At 36.9% G+C, this 18,619-nt stretch overlaps 2 protein-coding genes across 5 annotated transcripts in view; one reads left to right on the top strand and one right to left on the bottom strand.

Annotated features, from left to right (window-relative positions):
- Positions 1-3,892: 3,892 nt before the first annotated feature.
- Positions 3,893-18,619, bottom strand: part of LOC121944684 (flavin reductase (NADPH)-like) — a 16,177-nt gene continuing 1,450 nt past the window's right edge. Inside the window, exons 1-5 of one of the 4 annotated variants that reach the window (XM_042488565.2) lie at positions 15,954-16,046; positions 11,148-11,291; positions 9,700-9,901; positions 8,893-9,057; positions 3,893-7,548 (exon numbers count right to left, since the gene is read on the bottom strand). In XM_042488565.2, the coding sequence (XP_042344499.1) occupies positions 7,391-7,548; positions 8,893-9,057; positions 9,700-9,901; positions 11,148-11,291; positions 15,954-15,962 (678 nt within the window). In that variant the 5' untranslated portion in view covers positions 15,963-16,046 and the 3' untranslated portion in view covers positions 3,893-7,390. Of the gene's footprint in view, positions 7,549-8,892; positions 9,058-9,699; positions 9,902-11,147; positions 11,292-15,778; positions 15,912-15,953; positions 16,047-18,619 lie in introns of those variants that run through there. The other 3 variants (XM_042488568.2, XM_042488569.2, XM_042488567.2) reach the window with 3 other exon arrangements.
- The window catches only part of ppef2a (protein phosphatase with EF-hand domain 2a), a 15,169-nt gene continuing 13,860 nt past the window's right edge, over positions 17,311-18,619 (top strand). Inside the window, exons 1-2 of the mRNA XM_088076507.1 lie at positions 17,311-17,547; positions 18,380-18,439. Of these exons, the coding sequence (XP_087932633.1) occupies positions 18,388-18,439 (52 nt within the window). The 5' untranslated portion in view covers positions 17,311-17,547; positions 18,380-18,387. The remainder of the gene's footprint in view (positions 17,548-18,379; positions 18,440-18,619) is intronic.

Here is an 18,619-nt window from a genome sequence, read left to right as displayed (position 1 = left end):
ACACCTAGTTTAAGAATGTGAGCATTTCTATTTTTTTTATGTTTGACTCATCACTTTTTCTGAAGTGAATAAAGAGTACGTCAGAGGATTCTGATGTAGGACTACTACTATTCTACATTTTAATTTTAAAATATGATGCAGCATTGTGTGAAACAGAGAAAAGCAGGTTAAATTAACATTTTAGTAGCTGGAATAAGCAAATGTTTGACTTTAATCGTCTATTTTTACCACATTTTTAAAAAATTTGCCCAATACTTTAGTTTATTAGTAAAATACCTGCAAAACTGTCATAATTCTTGGCATTACTTCTTTTTTGGGCTAGCAAATGTTAGCATGCTGATACGTTAGGTGGTGAACATAGCTAGCATCTTAGCATGATAGCGCACATCTTCGCTTAAAAGTAATTTAGTTTTGAGCACTTATATACCATTACCACATGTTAAATTTGTTCAATACTTTAGTTAGAAAGTAAAATATCGCCAAAATAATGGCCTCAAACTATACCTTCTTTTTAGTGCTAGCAAATGTTAGCATGCTTGATGGTGATATAGCAGCATCTTAGCATGCTAATGTTAGCAGTTAGTCCACATTTATGCTTCTCTTAAAAGTCATTGTCAAGTTTTAGCCAACTTCTAACCAATTTTTTTTTTAAACATTTTTGGGAACTTGTGACTTCTTTTATTTCTTTATTTACATTACATTTAGTTCACTTTTCAATTAGGCCTACTACAATGGTTTATGATTAAAATCCATTGAAACTACCTAGTTTGGTTATTAACCTCAGCTGTACTTTGTCTTTAGTGCAACTGTAGCATTGTTAGCCATGTTGTTAGTATGCTAACATGCTAAGCTACGATAGCAAACATGACATTATGTCTGCTAAACATCAGCATGTTAGCATGCTAATGTTAGCAGTTAGCTCAAATCACCAAAGTAAGTTAAAGCTTCAGAGCTGCTAGCATAACTGTATATCATTTTTTTTTTAATTACTCAAAATAAAAATCTAGTCAGATCTAGTTGATCTCAAGTATCCAAATTGTATGCAATTATTTTTTTGTCAGTTGTGCAACTTCCTGTTTCAGCACCTTTAAGATAACAAACTTATTTATTTTGAAAAGAATAACAAAATGTAAAATCATCGCAAACGTCTATGCTGAAATATTAGGCCTGCTCAGAAAATACTAGCACACAACTCAGACTCTATATTTAAATGTGTGAAAAGTCACAACTTTCTATTATTTTCTATAATTGTGTTTTATGTCATTGTATTTTCATCATAAGAGTTAAGGGGGTTGGCAACTGGTGTTGATGATGATGAATTTTATTTACTCAAGCTTCAGTTAATTTTTTAATCACTGAAAACCAATTACCCGAAAGATCGCGTCAGACAGGGGTCAAATTAGGACTGCATATTTACAGTAACAGTGCCAAAGCACACATGGTAAAAAAAAAAAAGTATATACTACATCATTGACTAGGGCTTAATGTACAGTATGTATTTGCAGTTTCTCTGTCTGCACTCTCATTATCGATTTCCAATTTTCTAAACTTTAATTGCAGGTCCTGCCGATTTGTTTGGCATGCATCTCTTTTGCAATTATATTTTGTCACCAAAGTCATGTGACTGTGTTGCACGCCACACAATATTCCAGTGAATTTTGTTTGAAAGTGACTGATTCTCTCCCTCTGAGACATTTTTAAAGCTGTAGTGGATCAAAGGTCCTTTAGGATGTCGCTCAGCAGGAATATTATCTTTAGCTTGAGATTTAAATCAAATTAACCTGCTTTGCATGCAGGAGCCACCATGAAAGTTAGGCGGCCCAGTGTTGTTAAGATGAGCCAGATTGTGCCCAGACGTCATGTTGAGATGTAAATGTAAAGACCTTGTTTAACCTCAATTTGAAAAGTGCAAAGGAGGCTTTTAGGGATTTTAGTTGTGGAATAGAGTTTGTGCTGATGCGTCTTAAAGTGTTTCTACTGACTGTTCAAAGTGGATATCTAAGCTAATGTTAAATGTACATGCCGTTTCGTAAATAAAACATCCAAATAAGAGCCAAGATCTACTGTATGCATACAGGTGACTTATTGTACAAAAGCTTCGCATGGGGGCCAATTTTCAAAACGACAGGAGGCCAGGGGCCAGTCGCAGTCGCATGTTTCTAGAATTTTAGGACACTTCTAGAATTTCAGGACGTTTCTAGAACTTTACAATGTTTCTAGGATTTTAGATTTTTTTGGGATTTTAGGTTATTTTGCAGCTTTTAGTATGCTTCTGGGAATTCAAGACATTTTAGGACATTTCAAAGATTTTAGGACATTTCAAAGATTTTAGGAAATTTCTAGGATTTCAAATACTTAAAGGATTTGAGGACATTTCTATGATTTTAGGATGCTTCAAGGATTTTTTTTTATATGAAAAAAGCTCTATTTTGATGCTGTTTTATGCACTCTGGCAACTTATATATACCAAAAGTACAAAATCAACTCCAATTTATTTTTCTTGTGAATTAGAAAATGGTTTGGAGGTCTACTGGCATCCTATTTAGGGCCAGATTTGGCACACGGCTCAATCTTTGAGTATTTCTGTTGTCTCACACGGAAACACTAGATGTTGTCAGTCATCATTCTTAAAGTTTTTTCCAAGGACATTTTGTGAACACACTGTGACCTAAAAAATGAGACTCTCGTCAAATCACATGAGAAACATCCAGAAAGTTTCCTGTCTGATTACTGTCTTGGACTTCTGGTTGTTTTGTTCCAGCAATGTTTGAGATAAAGTTAAGATGGCATTTTACGGAAAACTGTCTCAAGTTCAGCCAGAGGTAATGAGATTATATCTGAACCTACTATCCCCCAGCGTTGTTTGAATGTTTTCACTGTATGTGCAGGGTTGGGCTAATGGCTATGCATTCATTTCAGGCTCGTTGACATTTGACAAAGTGTTCTAGTGATGAAAATATCAGGTCTAACACATCAAGTACATCAACACGTTATCACTCATAACTATGTCTCTGATCACAGGAAGACAGGAGCATAACTGTCCTTGTCTGACATGACCTCTGACACACTTTTTATTATTTCATCATTTTCTACCTGTCACACTACCTTAAAATAATGAAAGGACATTAGACTTTTCTTGACCTATAACCAACCAACTTTTTACAGTAGATGTTTCACAAATTCAATCATGTATACTGGAAGTGCAAGTATGAATCATAATTTCCTCTGCAAGCAGAAATAATCAAGGCTCGCTGACATTTGACAAAGTGTTCTAGTGATGAAAATATCAGGTCTAACACATCAAGTACATCAACACGTTATCACTCATAACTATGTCTCTGATCACAGGAAGACAGGAGCATAACTGTCCTTGTTTGACATGACCTCTGACACACTTTTTATTATTTCATCATTTTCTACCTGTCACACTACCTTAAAATAATGAAAGGACATTAGACTTTTCTTGACCTATAACCAACCAACTTTTTACAGTAGATGTTTCACAAATTCAATCATGTATACTGGAAGTGCAAGTATGAATCATAATTTCCTCTGCAAGCAGAAATAATCAAGGCTCGCTGACATTTGACAAAGTGTTCTAGTGATGAAAATATCAGGTCTAACACATCTAGTACATCAACACGTCATCACTCATAACTATGTCTTTGACATGACCTCTGACACACTTTTTATTATTTCATCATTTTCTACCTGTCATACTACCTTAAAATAATGAAAGGAAATTAGACTTTTCTTGACCCATTACCAACCAACTGCATTTTACAGTAGATGTTTCAAAGAAATTCAATCATGCATACTGGAAGTGCAAGTATGAATCATAATTTCCTCTGCAAGCAGAAATAATCAAGGTAAAAACACATGAATCTTTGAATGACTTAAGACTCTAACTTTAATGCAGCAGCTACGGTTTAAAGCATGTAGGACCAATAAAGCAACAATACATCAGGACTTTCTCTGAACTCTTTACATACTTCTAAGCATGTGTCACTGCTGATCACACCCTGGTCACCTGATTCAAAGCCAGCACTTTATTTACATTTGACAGATGATACAAGCATCTACTTTAACATAAGCATGTCGGGTGTGGCCTTAAGTGCTGTGTACTTGACCTAGAATTACTGCCTCACTGTTGTATGCCTCCACCAACCAGTCAAGTTAAAGTTTACATGCATGTCTGTCCAGACTCATGTATACGTGACAGCTGACAATGTGTCAAATATCAATGTTACTGCAAACAATAAATTAAATATCTAAATTTACAGGCCATATATATGGTCCTAAAATGAGAATAAGCCTAAAAATCAAAGCCTTGGATGTAATAATCTGTAATGCTGCTAACACTTGTACTTGAGCAAATGTACTTAGTTACTTTCTACCAACATAAACACATACATTAACCTATTTTTCAACTCAATCAATACATTTTTAATGACAGCAGTTGTAAAGTATTCTGTTTCTACTGAATACTACTACCAATACCTACAACTAGGGGTCAACAGATTATCAGCCTAGCTGATTATTGGGGCCATTATTTGGCATTTTGACCATTAGCTTGTTTAACAAAAAAATAAATGATCACAGGGGAGGATCCCCAAGGACCGCCCTACCGAGGTCCAGGCTTTGCCTCCAATGTCCTCAAATCCTAGAAGCGCTCCTGCAATCAGCCCAGTCTCAAGGTGGACACCGAAGACTAGTGGCACAAATTCAGAATCTGATCAAATGTCTCCCCTTTTGTTTCTGAATTATGATGTGGACTAATGGCCAGAAAAGTGTTTTTGCAGAACATTACGATGTCACAGCATAGTTCAGCTTTCGACCTTTTGGATGTAAAATCCAACAGAGGGTTACACGGATGACATATATCTGTAGGTCAACACGAAGGTAAATATTGCCCTGGTTCCCTCGACAAAGGCTACTGGGATTTTCCATTTGGATTTCAGTCTCCTCGGCCTGTGATAACTAAAGACCTCATTTTAGGCTTCTAACCAAAAACGTACTGGAAAAAAAACAATTCACGTCAAGACGAGGAAAGCAGGAGTGCAAAAATGTTCACTTATTTCCAGGTTTCAGGGCTCATTCCTAGACATTTGTGTCAAAGTGTGTCACAATAAATGCCACAAAGCATGTTTTGTGAAGAGATAATGACCTTTGACCAACAAAATCTATTCAGTTCATTCTTGAGTCCAGGTGGACGTTTGTGCCATATTTAAGGAAATTCCCCAACGTGTTCCTGAAGTATTGCCTCCACGATACTGGGACAGACAGATGTACAGCTATATGGACGGACAGACAAGACGGATGAACAACTTGAAAACATAAAGCTAAGGCAGTCGCCAGCGCAGAGACTTATAAATGTAACTCTACATGTTTAGACCTGGAATTAAATAAAAACAAAGAAACACAACAGGCGTACAAGCTGACAAGGACTATTTGGTATTTACCGATCTTCTTGTGAGCATAAATCAGGAGTCGAACTTTCAAAACCAAATTATCTCACATGAGGATTTAATAATGCATCAGTCAATGCATAAAAGTCCTCATTCTTCATTTAAAGCACAAATTATCCTTCATCATTTTCATCATCGCATGTTTATTTTACAGAAATGATACAGTACTTCTTTGGATTTTAGTACTCCTGTGAACACATGGTTCAACAGTAGCTGTAAGTAAAAAGCGACATGGATGTGTTGTTAATGCAACGCTGCCCTCATGTGACTGAAATCATGTATTTCAATCACATGTGAGTGCACTGAACCCTCGTGGATAAATATTAAGTGGTTCCCTCTGATGGTCAAAACACCCACATGATTAAATGGTAAAACTTATTAATGAAGGTTTTCAGACATATAAAAACAAGAAATTGTCAAACAAGAGTAAATAAAGGACATTCATTAGACAGATAAGGCTACATAAGGCAGTCACATATAGAAAGTACGGGTAGTGAGTAGACTTTTTGGCTGGACCGCAGTATGTGAGACCAGCCCTACAAACGTGAAACATGTGAGTGAGTTAATGAGCAACTAAGTAATGAAGTTGCATCATTGGCCAGCGTGACTGATGGTGTGACGTTGCTGTTTCTCCAATGGCCATTGCTTTTTCAAAGTAAATGGGCGCAGACACGGTGGACACGCTGACAGACACTGACAGTCCTGCTTAACTGTAAAGTTATTCCTCATTCTCTGTAATCAGTGTAACACGGCAGCATGGTGGAAATGGTAAACTAGACAGCTCACTAGCCATCTGGGGTCGTTGTGTCAGTTTTGGACGGAGGAGAGACAGCATCACCTCATCAGTTTGTTTGAGGAGCAGCTGTGTCTGTAAGACACGAGCTTACATTTATTTAAACGTTATTAACTGATACGTGTCACGGTGTCAGAACGGATGGCCCTGCCGTTATAAAGAGAAAAATTAAATTGCACACTGATTGAAACTGAAGTGAATATTACGAGTTGGTGTCAGATCGGGTGCTGCCACAATGACAGAACTCTCCGTTTGGTAATCAGCAGCCATAGCACGATTTACAAAATACCGTTATTAGCGGAGGCTCCGCCGGTCACACTGCGACATTCGTCCTTGGGTCCAACCGGAGCTGAAGAGGGAGGATGTAGCAGCTCCCCTCTGCTGTGTGTCCAACATTAAGTGTACTGTTCTCCATTTTGACATAAGGCGACCAGAATTTTGGGCTGGACCGCACCAACGTGTTTCATACACTACCGGTTACCAATCTAGGGGTCCCGACCCCACTGTGGGTCAGCAAAGCTTCCCAGGGGGTTGTAAGGCCTTGTAGATTTTAAGAGTTTTGAAAAACATAAAATCAAACAAAATGAACAACAGGCCTATCTCAGCATTTCATTAATTATTGCAGCCATTTACGAGGTTTTTACCAAAGCTTGTTTGTTAAAGGACCAGTTCACCCAAATTAAAAAAGAGCACATATTCTTCCAAAGCGCTGTCGGTATCTTAACATGAAGATAGTTTTGGCACTAATTTCCCAGGAACACATAACTGATTATGTTTAGTCAATTAAGCTGTAAATGCAACATTTACATATTATCATACAAAGAGTTGCTTATTTACACATTGAGTAGATAAAAATGAACATTAACATTTATTTGGAGTTTTTTTTTTTGTTTTTGGAAAAAATATGAATGTGAGTCTAATATTCAATTGCAATAAGAGTGCATAAAAACAGTAAAGTTGTTGACTGTTAATTAAAAACAGAGAAAAACTATATCTATGTTGTATTGTGAGTGGAGGCAAACATCTCAAATCCTCAAAAACAAAAAAAAATATGGCTAGATATCAATGAAGTCTGGTGTTTTGTGGATGAACTAACCCTTCATTAATACCAACTTTGGCTTTTCCTCTCTTATTTGGTCGTGATGGCGACTCCCTTCTTGACCCAGGCGTTGCTGTTGAGCAGAGAGAGCATGAAGCGAGCCACGTCTCCTCTTCCCACTGTGCTGCCTGCAGGTTGACCGTTGCTATCGGGCACAAAGTATCCTTCATGAGTCAGAAACTCCTGAGCTGTAGAGGACGCAAAGAAATAAAACTGGGGGTCAGAGGTCATTACAACAACAGCATTTTAATGTGTTCTTTAAAGGGATAGATTAGATCTTTTTAAGTTGGGTTGTATGAGGTACTTATCAATAGTCAGTGTATTACAGGCAGTAAATGCGGTTGGCCCACCCCCAGTTTGGAGAAGCAGGCAGGCGCACCGCCACTGAAGCTAATCAATGTGCTGTTGTGGATGGAGCCAGCAGCAAAATCTATTTTTAAGATTTTTACGGGGGCTTTTTTTGCCTTTTTTGGTGATAGAACAGCTATGGTATTAAAAGGGGAGAGAGAGGAAGACATGCAGCAATGGGCCTAGGCCAACCCCATGTAAAAAAAAATAACGAAAGGCAGCGTTGGAAGAAGTATTCCAAGAAAAATATAATACAAAGTTGTAAAAAAAAATACTCCTTTACCCGTAAAAGTCCTGTGTTGAGCATTGTACTTTTATACTGTAGTTGGTCAAGGTGGAGCTGATTTGAACTATTTTATGCACTGTTGGGTAGTTTCATATATTACATCCGTTACTACAGACAAAACATACTAACTGACGGAGGCAGTGGTAGAGCAGCAGAAGCTCCCATGTTCAGCGAGGTAAAATTACTGTTTATGTCAACGCAGTCTGGCTTTGGAGAGAGCATAAATTAAGTTTTACTCTCTGTGCAGTTCCCTGTCTGAGACGGCTGTTGGGGAAGTACTGAGCATATGACTGGATAAATGAGGCTTGGATTTTACTGCACAAGTTGTGTGAGAGTTTATAAATAGATGTTTTGAAGTAGTGTCACTGTTGTTGAATCCCCCCTTTTTACTTTAATCCATCAAAAACTTTCTCATTTGTTGGATTCTCTTGTCACTATGCAGGAATGTGAGAAAAACAAAGTTTTCTTTGTGAATTCATGTAACGCAGGATAAGTAACTCATACAAATGGTTACTTTGGGGGTAATTCCATTGAATATACTTGTACAGCAAATGTACTTAGTTACAGTATATTGATGCACTGGTGAAAGGCACAGTGTACCCTTCATGGATACACGCTGAAACCTTAAGGGAAGGAATGACATTAACAAAAAATGAGGTCCATTCATTCACATAAATGCATTAGGTAGTGAGAGCACATGCTTAAAAGCTTGAACAGTGTTGAAATGGATCATGAGGCAGAAAGGCTTATTCAACACTTCACTGATTGAAGCCCAGCTGATCTTGGCAGCATCACACTCACACACACAGCGTCCTATGTTTGTTAAAAAAAACTCAATTCTTCACTCTGGTCATTCATTTGTTTCTGCCCCTTTTGCCCACTGCTTGTCTGCGTTTACCTGAGGCTGGCAGGTTCTTCAAACCAGGTGGACGAACTACAGTCCAGTTAACGTCGTCGGTTTTCTGCAGAAACTGCTCCATCTCGTTCATGTTGGTGAGGATGCTTCGGATCATCGGCAGCAGGAGGAACCGGATGAGATACGATGACTGCGTTCCAGAGTTAGCTAACAACATAAGAGAAAAAAAAGAAAAAAGAAATTATTCTCTGTAATCACTCACATTTCACCACGAATGTGCATGCACAAAACTATTCATTACAATAAGCATCCTTTAATAGTGTTTTTTTTCTTTATTTATATGATTTTCAGTAAATGTGCTAAAAAAATCAAGCACATACACCTCATCCTATCATAACGTCCAGCAAATAATGAAATAAATAATAATGCAGAGATATAATATTACTAACAATAATGACAACAGTTTAAAGTAAATACATAATATAAAAATTTATTAAAAATCATACGACCCATTAAACAGATTTCCTATTGTACAGAGTTCCATTTGTGCCATTAAATGAGACAAAGTGTGCACAAAATTGGTCTTCTGATAAACTCCAGTAAAAACAGTTAAAATTCCTGGAAAAAATACAAATTAGTAAATGAAATTTGTTGGATAAGTAGCTGTAAATGTTTGATTCAAAGTCACATACTCACACTTGACATCGGCAGCAGATGGCTCACAGAGAGTAAATTATAAAAAAACAGAACGACTCCTAGGACACCGCAAATTAAAATGTAAGAGTATATGAACAAAGACTTTCTCCATGATTAAATCACAGAAAGCATCATCATGTGTGCTGCACTCACGCTCAGTGTACCAGGAGGTCATGGTGATGATTCTGTTGACCCGAGCCTCTCGCATGGCGCTGATCACAGCGTTCATGGACTGAGTGTAGCCTGTCACCGCCGAAAAGAAGGAGACCGGGAAGCCGAGGCAGGACATGATCACATCCTGTCCTTTTAAGTGCGGCTTCAGACTGTTTGCAGAGAAAATATCAGCTTCCACCACCTGAAAGATGGGGGAAATACCAATAAATGAAATCAATTTATTTTTATATATATATATAGCAGGATTTATAATATGAAGAATAAATGGTCTGTTTTCCAATATTTTCTGACTTCCCTACCCATCTATGGCATTAAGCTTAGTGCTCATTGGTTTCTACTGAAGACTTAATAAAAAAAAAATCTTTAAAATGGATAATGGATAATGGATTTATGTGTATACGTGACTGCTTTTCACTTTGGCTGTTGGCACTGAAGTTTTTAGCAAACTTTACTCAAAGAAGGAAGGAAATAGTGCATTTGTTGGGTACTGTTTTAAGCTGGTGATTAATACATACTTTGTGGTCTGGAGATTTTGCACAGCAGCAGGACGGCGTGTGTGGGGTTGACTCAAACAGTACAGTGTCTGTTCATTGTACCGAAGGACAGTTTCAGCCAGTGAAACAGTGTGTCTCATTTAAAAGTTTTTAATAGTTTTGATATACAGCAGAGCTTTATGGAACACAGGAATAAGACATATCAGCTGATACTTGTTAATATAGTAAATTACATGTTGTTTTCGGTCTTTTCATGGGATTTCAATATGTCCTGTGCTCTCACAGTATTTTCTTTATATCCTCAAGGTTCACACAGAACTTGGCAAAAAAGCTTTTAAATTTGCCGCCGCTTCTACTTACAGAAGGACCTAAAGCTGTCTGAGCTGATCACTTTAGGGGATTTTAAGTCACTTTTAAGAGATCAAGAAAATAGCACGATTGGTCAATGTGACTGCTACTCTAATGTTAACTGAAATAGACAATTGCACATTTTTTATGTATCTGATTGTTTTGTTTTGCATTTTAACTGTGCTCGCTCTTTGTATTGTGTGATAGTTGTATTTGTTTGTCTGTATTTATTGTTGTAACCGTGTTTTAAGCTGCCCTCTTGACCAGGTCACTCTTGGAAAAGAGATTTTGAATCTCAATGAGTCTTTTACCTGGTTAAATTAAGGATATATATTAATTGATAACATGCAATATATTAAATAACACCAGGCTTCTCTTTGTTGTATTTAAGTCCACATTGTTATCTGCACTGCTGTGTGCACAACATCACACCCAGATGTTAAACCTCTGAGGCTTCTGCTCTCTTTTACCTCATTTAACCTCCATTTGGACATAATAAAACCTTTATCATATGACTGAACTTTGAACCCACCATGCAGAGAGCAGCAGCACAACACGACTAACACTAACTCAATGTCACATTACCTTTAGATTATCATGATGCACGGTGAGTTTTCCCGGGTTCCTGACAATGGCGGTGACCATGTGACCCTGCTGCAGCGCCTGGCTGACCAGATACTGTCCAGTCTGCCCAGTGGCTCCCAGTACGGCGATCTTCATCCTCAGACTCTGAAACACACACACACATATAGAGAGAGAGCTCAGTCGGGACTGCAGCTTATCAATGGACAACGTGTTGAATGCTCTGACCTCTCAAACTAACTGCAGGGAGCTCCCTCCCTGTTTTGCAACTCCAAGTGTGAAAAAAAAGATTATGGTGCAATTAAGAAGCTGGCTCTAAAGAATTGAGGTTTGTCATATGATGGAGTTTGTGTTTGTGAAGAAGACAATCTGTGGAGGTTTTGTAACAAGTTTGGGTTTAAGCAGCAACTAATAATTGTTATCATTATCAGTTATTGTACTCTTTAAAGTAAAATTTAGAGGGTGCTGGGGAATACATACTTAAATTATTAAAGCACATACAATCAATTATGGGAGTAGTACATGTTTATAAAAGATAAAAGAAATTAACATGTAAGTTAAAGCTAAAAGGTGTATATATTAAATTATATTTTGCAGGACATTTTGGCTACAAATTATATATATTTGAATGTTATGCATGTATATATGTATATATCTATTTCATATCTATCTATTAATGTATTCATAAGTTGCACTTAAATAAGGAAGCATATGCAGAATGATTAGCTAATGATTGATGGAGAGGGGGCACGATTAGAAAAGTTCACACTTCTACCCACTCTTTTTCAAACATGTAATAAGAATTGACTGTTTTCTTAAGCACTGTTGTTTTGTTGATTTGCATGTTTATGCTCTTAAAAAATGTACATGTTCAAAATTAAGATTTCAATCAATCCATCAATCACATTGTTTAAGTTGCTTAGTCCATACAATGTCAGAAAATAATGAAAAGTGCCTACATGACTAATGGGAACAACAGTTTTTGAAACTGGTCCAGTACTGAGTGAGAGCGCTGCAGCCAGAAGCTTTCAAACAGGCTGCAATGTAACCACTTGGGTCATATTTGCACTGTTGAACTGTCCACTTTAAGTGCTTGTTATTGCCACTGACAGGCTAATATTATTATTTCAAGTTTCTGACAACATTATGGAAATGATCCCTGCAGAAATACACATTTTTGTTAAAGAGTAAGATCTCTTTTTTGTTTAACCAGAAACAGTCAAAACCACCAGACTACATACAATAAACAGGAATTTCATCATCATAAGACACGCTAAAACTCACAAAACCTGTCTTGGTTTGTCTTTCCAGAGTTACAACAATCACAAACATACAGAATACAGAAGTATCCTCTGCAGAACCACCCAGGCTGTGAGGCTCCTCCTTCGATGCCAAAAGATGTAGCAGGATTTAGGGACTCATTTTTTCTTAAACTACGTTTGACAATTAAATCTACGTTGTACCTCGTAGATGTGAAAATATGCTTGTTCTGTACAAACTAAAAATGAGTTTACTTAAATGGAGTCTAGTGAGTTTGGTCATTGCAATTATGAGGGGAAAAAGGGACCTTTTACAAAAAGGTTTCTCTCTGTAGGGATCTGATTTGATAATCCGAGCCTATCGGTGGGAAAAACAAGCACTTTTAGTGGTGCTAACTGACAGTGCGATCATGCACCAAGTGTTAACACTAAAGACCAGAGCCGAAAAAAACACCAAGCAGCAGTGTAGTGTGGCTTGCTGGAATAATTACATTTTTCTGCAGCCTGGGGGCATGGTCATGTGTTTCAGGCAGGAAGAAGTTCTTTGTAACATAGCTCATCATGTCATAGGAGTCACAAGACTGTTGATTATCTGCAGGTTTTCTCTGACCACAATTTGCCACCCAAAGTTAAACTATCTCTCACTTAATTTTGGCCACACCTGGACGCAGAAACCAACAACAACTGCTTGCTGAGCTCTGAGTCAGCTTTCCATTGACACTGCATGGTACTGCACCTCTGCGTGGTGTAAATTTCAGCGTTATATTGCACCTGTTTTGCAGCTGCAGCTCTCTATAGTTCAATACTGGACCAGTTTTAAATATTTGTTTCCATTAGTCACTTACACATATAAATGTGTACCTTTTAAAACAGCAAAACCCCACACTGGAGAGTTAGAACCACAAAATGTTTCATCATTTTGCTTAATAAAATCACTTAGGCAATTATTAGATTTCCAAATTTGTAGCAATTTTTTTGTCACTTAACTAGAGGTGCGGGATTCAGACCTGATGTCCATCTAAAAATGAATGACGAGTCTTTCAAGATGTGTGCACAGATTACAGAAGAAATATTATATCAGAAACTGTCCAAGTTCAGTAACAGGGAGATGAAAACCTCCATTTGATGAGGCAAGAGGAACAAACACTGTGTGTCTTTGTTGAATCAAAAGTGGGCTAAATTGATTATTTCCACAGAAATGGAGAATGACTCGTTGGTCAGATGCTGTCTGAAGATAATAATCAGATAATGTTGAATTAATTGCAAGTGATGCTGGTGAGCAAATCTTTCTCAGAATGTATTTCTCGGTAAGGAAGCTGCTTTTTAAGCTAATTAAGGTTAATATGAAGCCACGTGCTGCACTGTAACAGCAGCTGTGAAAACACGTGCAGGATTTCACTTTTTTTTAAATTTATATATATATTTTTTTTAGCATATCTTTATCTTCGATTTATAGGTATCCGGGGTTCTCTTCTATATTTTGTCTCATACCATTTTATGTCTTAGTTAAAGCACTTTGCATTGCCTTGTTGTTTAAAGAAGCAATACAAATAAGTCTGACATTTTTGAAGGCTGGTGACATAATACATATTTTAAATAGACTTACTTTTAGATGGCAGAATCAAAAATATAAAGTAAATGATAAATCATCATAAATAATTACGTACAATGTTTATTGTATCTATTGTATTTTTGCACATACATTATTGTTTATTTTCTATTTTTATTTAGTATGCAATGGACTTGTCTCTGTATCCTTGACAAAGTCATTATTACTATTACTACTACTACTATTAGTATTGTTATTATTTACGACATTTAAAGTAGTTGTATGCAAATGTAAACTGTTAGACTTGATTCTGATAATAAGAACAGAGAGTAACACTAGTTCTACTAAAAATAAAATACCTTAATGCATTTTTTTGCCCCCAGCTGTTACACATTCCTTGTTAACCACATCCATTACATAGAAAATTAAGTTCTGGTCCCATGTTGCTGTATAACAAAACTGTAGGCTAAACCTTTCGCAACCTTCAATCTAGCAAAGTGTCAAAGGTCACTTTATACTAATAATCTAATGCTTTTGCTGGCACTTAAAACACAACAGATCCAACGAAAACTGAGAAAAAAACCCACACAATTCCATATGGTCGAGAATTATTCCCATTTTATGTTTGATTCCTGTTATAATGTCCCTGAGGCACTTCCTAAGCTGTAAAATTCTTCAAATTAATTTAGAAGTGGTTTGCTTGAATGATGACATAAGGCTGACAGTGACGCCAACGTGAAATTAGCAACATAGAACACAAAGAAAAGCCGTGACACTGTTATAAAAGCTGAACAGTCTGAGGCAAATTTAATTAAAAAAGGTGCCACCCCTATTACATCACATCTCAGTTTCGCTGTACATTATGAAAGCTTACATACGTAATTCAATATCGGTCCACAAAACCTCTTGACATTTTGAAAAATAATAAGCAACCAGCATGGAAAATTAATTAATAGGCTAAGTACTGAAAAACTTTCTTTGATGATAAGGTTGATTTCAGTTTGGTCCTGCACTAACAAAACTAACCCTACTGTTAGAACATTTTTATGTCTTTAAAAACAAGCACTGAATCAAAGTTGAATGCTTTGACATGACGGAAGTTTTTTGTTTAGCCTACTTGTTTAAATGTGTGTGGATGCTGGCCCACAATTTGTGTCATGATCAGTTGAGAAACTCAACTATATAAACTTTATAATTACAAAAATTCACATTTGTCCTATAAATCTGTGGTTATGCCCAGTTTTATATTGTGAAGTTTATGTTCCCGGGGGTCCTATGTTCCCCAGCTCAATTTGACTCATTATAGAGACTTTTCCAAGGGCTTTATGTTCCCAGTAATGATTTCCCCTTGGTCAGCTGTTCTGTATGTTTCTCTGGGTCTATATGTCTTTGAAACCTACACCCTCTTATTTTTGGGGAAATTTATTGATTTTAGACATTGATTTCTCCACAGTAGCTGAACGGATTTTTACCATTCAACTGTATTTGAAACATTCACGCCTCTTTACTCTTTTACACTTTGAACAGTGATGTCAGCACTTATCAATTTCTTAAAATATCAGTTTATATCAAGAGACATGGGCACCCTGGAAACATGTTAATGGCCCGAGTTGTATCAACATCTCTCTTTAACTGTTTCGACAAAAACTGAAGATTCACTGCAACATCCATAAAACTGGGATTTATAAATGGGCTGCAGCACTAGATAGCATTTATATTAAGTGTCCAATAAATTTGCAACCGAGAGTTTTAACTACCACACCCAACCTTACACGCCCCCGTCTAACCAGGGTTAACTTGTGTTTTCGCACTGCTCAAACACACACCTTCCGTAAAAATGTTTATGTGATCCGACAAGTGGTGAAACATACATCTATCCAACATTTCTCCAAAGTTTGACAGTTCGGCGTTAATTATTATCGAAATAAATGAGAGGACAACACGTTTCAGTCGTTGAAGTTGACAGCTAACAAACAAACAAACAAACATTAGCTAACTCACCTCTGCCATACGTTGTCCACTGAGGGAGGCGTTCAAGAGCGGTAACGTTCAGGTGTGTTTGTAAAGCAGCTTTTTTCAACGGTTATGAGTTTTTAAAAAATTGGGTTAGATACGGAGTTAATGTTTTAATACTATACGGGGTGACATGATATGGTGTTTTATGTCGTAGCGACTGAAAATATCATTCAAAAATGTATATTTAAGATTAAATTAGCACCAGGCTAATGCGTTAGCTTAGCGAACATTAATGTTAACTGATTAGCTTTTGGTCAAAATATCAACTGCAAATCAGTGATAATTGATTTGCTCATTGATAAAAAAATTTTAAAAAAAATTCCCCAATTTTATCGGTTACTGCATCACAAATGTAATATAATTTTAATTTACTTTTTTTTTTTTTTTTTACTTTTTGATGACTTTTATATTTATCTATTGATATTGATTAAATGACTAATGTTAGTAGTGATCAAGTAACATACATTGAGGAAAACATTTGAGGGGTAACAAGAAATGACAAATAGAAAAATTAAAGTTAACAGGTTCTCACGGGCATGGAAAACCTGGAATGGTCATGGAAATTCCCAGTCTCATATTCCAGGCTTCAAAAATTCATAAAACTTGTAAAAAAGTATTAAAAGTTTTGTAATGAAATTAATTATTACATTACTCTTCTGTGGATAACCTACCACAAAGTTTAACAAACACAACCAACTGTAAGAGATTGGAAAAGTTTGCTGTTTAATTACTACAGCCAACAATAATTAACATTTGGAGTTAAGTAAACACTTCTGTTTATGTTACATGCTGTGAATGATCATCCAGTTTTATTATGTGTCCTTCAAAAGCCGTGGAAAAGTTTTTACATTTTTTGTCCATGAAACTGTTCAGGAACCCGGAGTTAAATAAATGAACATGAATTACATGAATGATATCGACCTATATAGCTGCTTTTCTTTTAGCCTGCCATATGCAGACCTGTAACATCAGACCATTTCAACTTTCAAATTGCACTTTCGCGCTCATCATTAGGTGAGAATTAGTAAAAAAAAAAACCCAAAAAAACAACACAATCACAAAATCCTGTTGGCAAATGTGCTTCAGTATCGGTCCAACATAAACACACCTGACCAGACACGCAAACACAATCCTGGGCTCCAAAAAAAGCACCTGTAATCAAAAACACAACCAAAAACAGGTGCAGGGCTCCCTCTTGTCACCCATGCTTCCCTTTGCTCTTCGCCATCTCCCTATATAAAGACCAGTCTAGTCGCATCAAGTCGTTAGCTCAAGTAATCCACTTTTGGCTTGGTGCCTTGATTATGCGATCACACCGAGGGACTAAAGACTAAACCAGCTTCAGCACAGACCGAGACAGCGACACACATGAGGCCTGTGTGGTGAGTTACTGCTGGACGTGCTGCTGTCATTCACCCACCTACAGTATGATGACCAGTTTGATCGACATCCTGAAGCACTTGACCTGATCCTGGTGGACTGGTGGAGGATGAAACACAGTAAATGGCTGCTTAAATACTTATTGAAGCCGAAAGCCAAGCAACTTGGGAGCTGGTGACTGTACAGAGGAGGGGACCACGTAAGTAAACAGGGGAGAGTTTTTAGATTTTTACAGCTGTTGATGAATGGAGTAAAACCTAAACGGAGCAGAAAAAGAAATTTAATGTCATAAATCTCAGTTTTGGTCTGAAATATCATCATGCTCTAGAAGTGCTGCGTGTTCTTCTTATCGTATATTTTAGTCCACTTTAAAAGCCAGGATTTAAATTTAACCAGATTGGGTTGACTTACGTCTACATATCTTTACATGTGATGAAAGTCACCCATCTGTGCCTTTAAAATGACCAAAACCAGCTCTGCAAAGCAAAACCTTATTTTCAATATGTTCAGATATAAAAGCTCAAAAATCCTTCATTACATTTTTTTTAAAATTTTAAACAGTCATTTTGGCACGATTTGCTTAACTTAAAACAACAGATGGACATTTAATAATAATTTAATTTGGCTGTTACATTAAAATAACTTAAGGCTGTTAAAATTTTTATTTCTGCCTCCTCAGTTTGTTAGATTCCTTAATTTTAAGCCTTCGTAGAATTCAGATAAAACAGTCCTGTGTTTCAGGATTGAGGCTAATCACAGGGGTCAGGGGTGAACCAGCAGGTAATAAGATTAAAAGGTTAAACGTCCTCCTGCTGCAGCTCCCCCGCTGCTGACGGGACACGCTCAACTTTCCGTTCTGTGAATGAACCTGTTTCCTAGAGAGAAGAGCTATTTTTAAAATCTGTGCTGAGTCTAAAAATGTTCATAAAGTCAGCTTTTTGACATCAAAAAAGTCATGTATCTCTTTTAGAGAGCAGTTTTGGATTCCTGTGCTGGTTGCTGATGTGATGATTGTTTGGTGCTCTGTGCAGGAACAGTCATGGGATGTGGCGTTACAAAGTCCGACCATTTCCACAAAACCTCTGGAAAAGGTAACCGTGATCCTTCAGATGCAGACTGATACACTTGTTTAGCACTTTTAACCCTCTCAGATTTACATAAATCATCACCACAACGTCCCTCTTGTTGTCTACCTTGTTTTTGCAACAAAGTTGCCAGAAAAAAACTGTTGGAAGATTTCTGCAAACCACATTTCATGTGCAACAACTTAA

Source organism: Plectropomus leopardus, chromosome 4 (assembly GCF_026936395.1).
Source record: "Plectropomus leopardus strain MGB_pleo_1.0 chromosome 4, ASM2693639v1, whole genome shotgun sequence".
Lineage (NCBI taxonomy): Eukaryota > Metazoa > Chordata > Actinopteri > Perciformes > Serranidae > Plectropomus > Plectropomus leopardus.
This window is presented reverse-complemented; position numbering and strand designations above follow the sequence as displayed.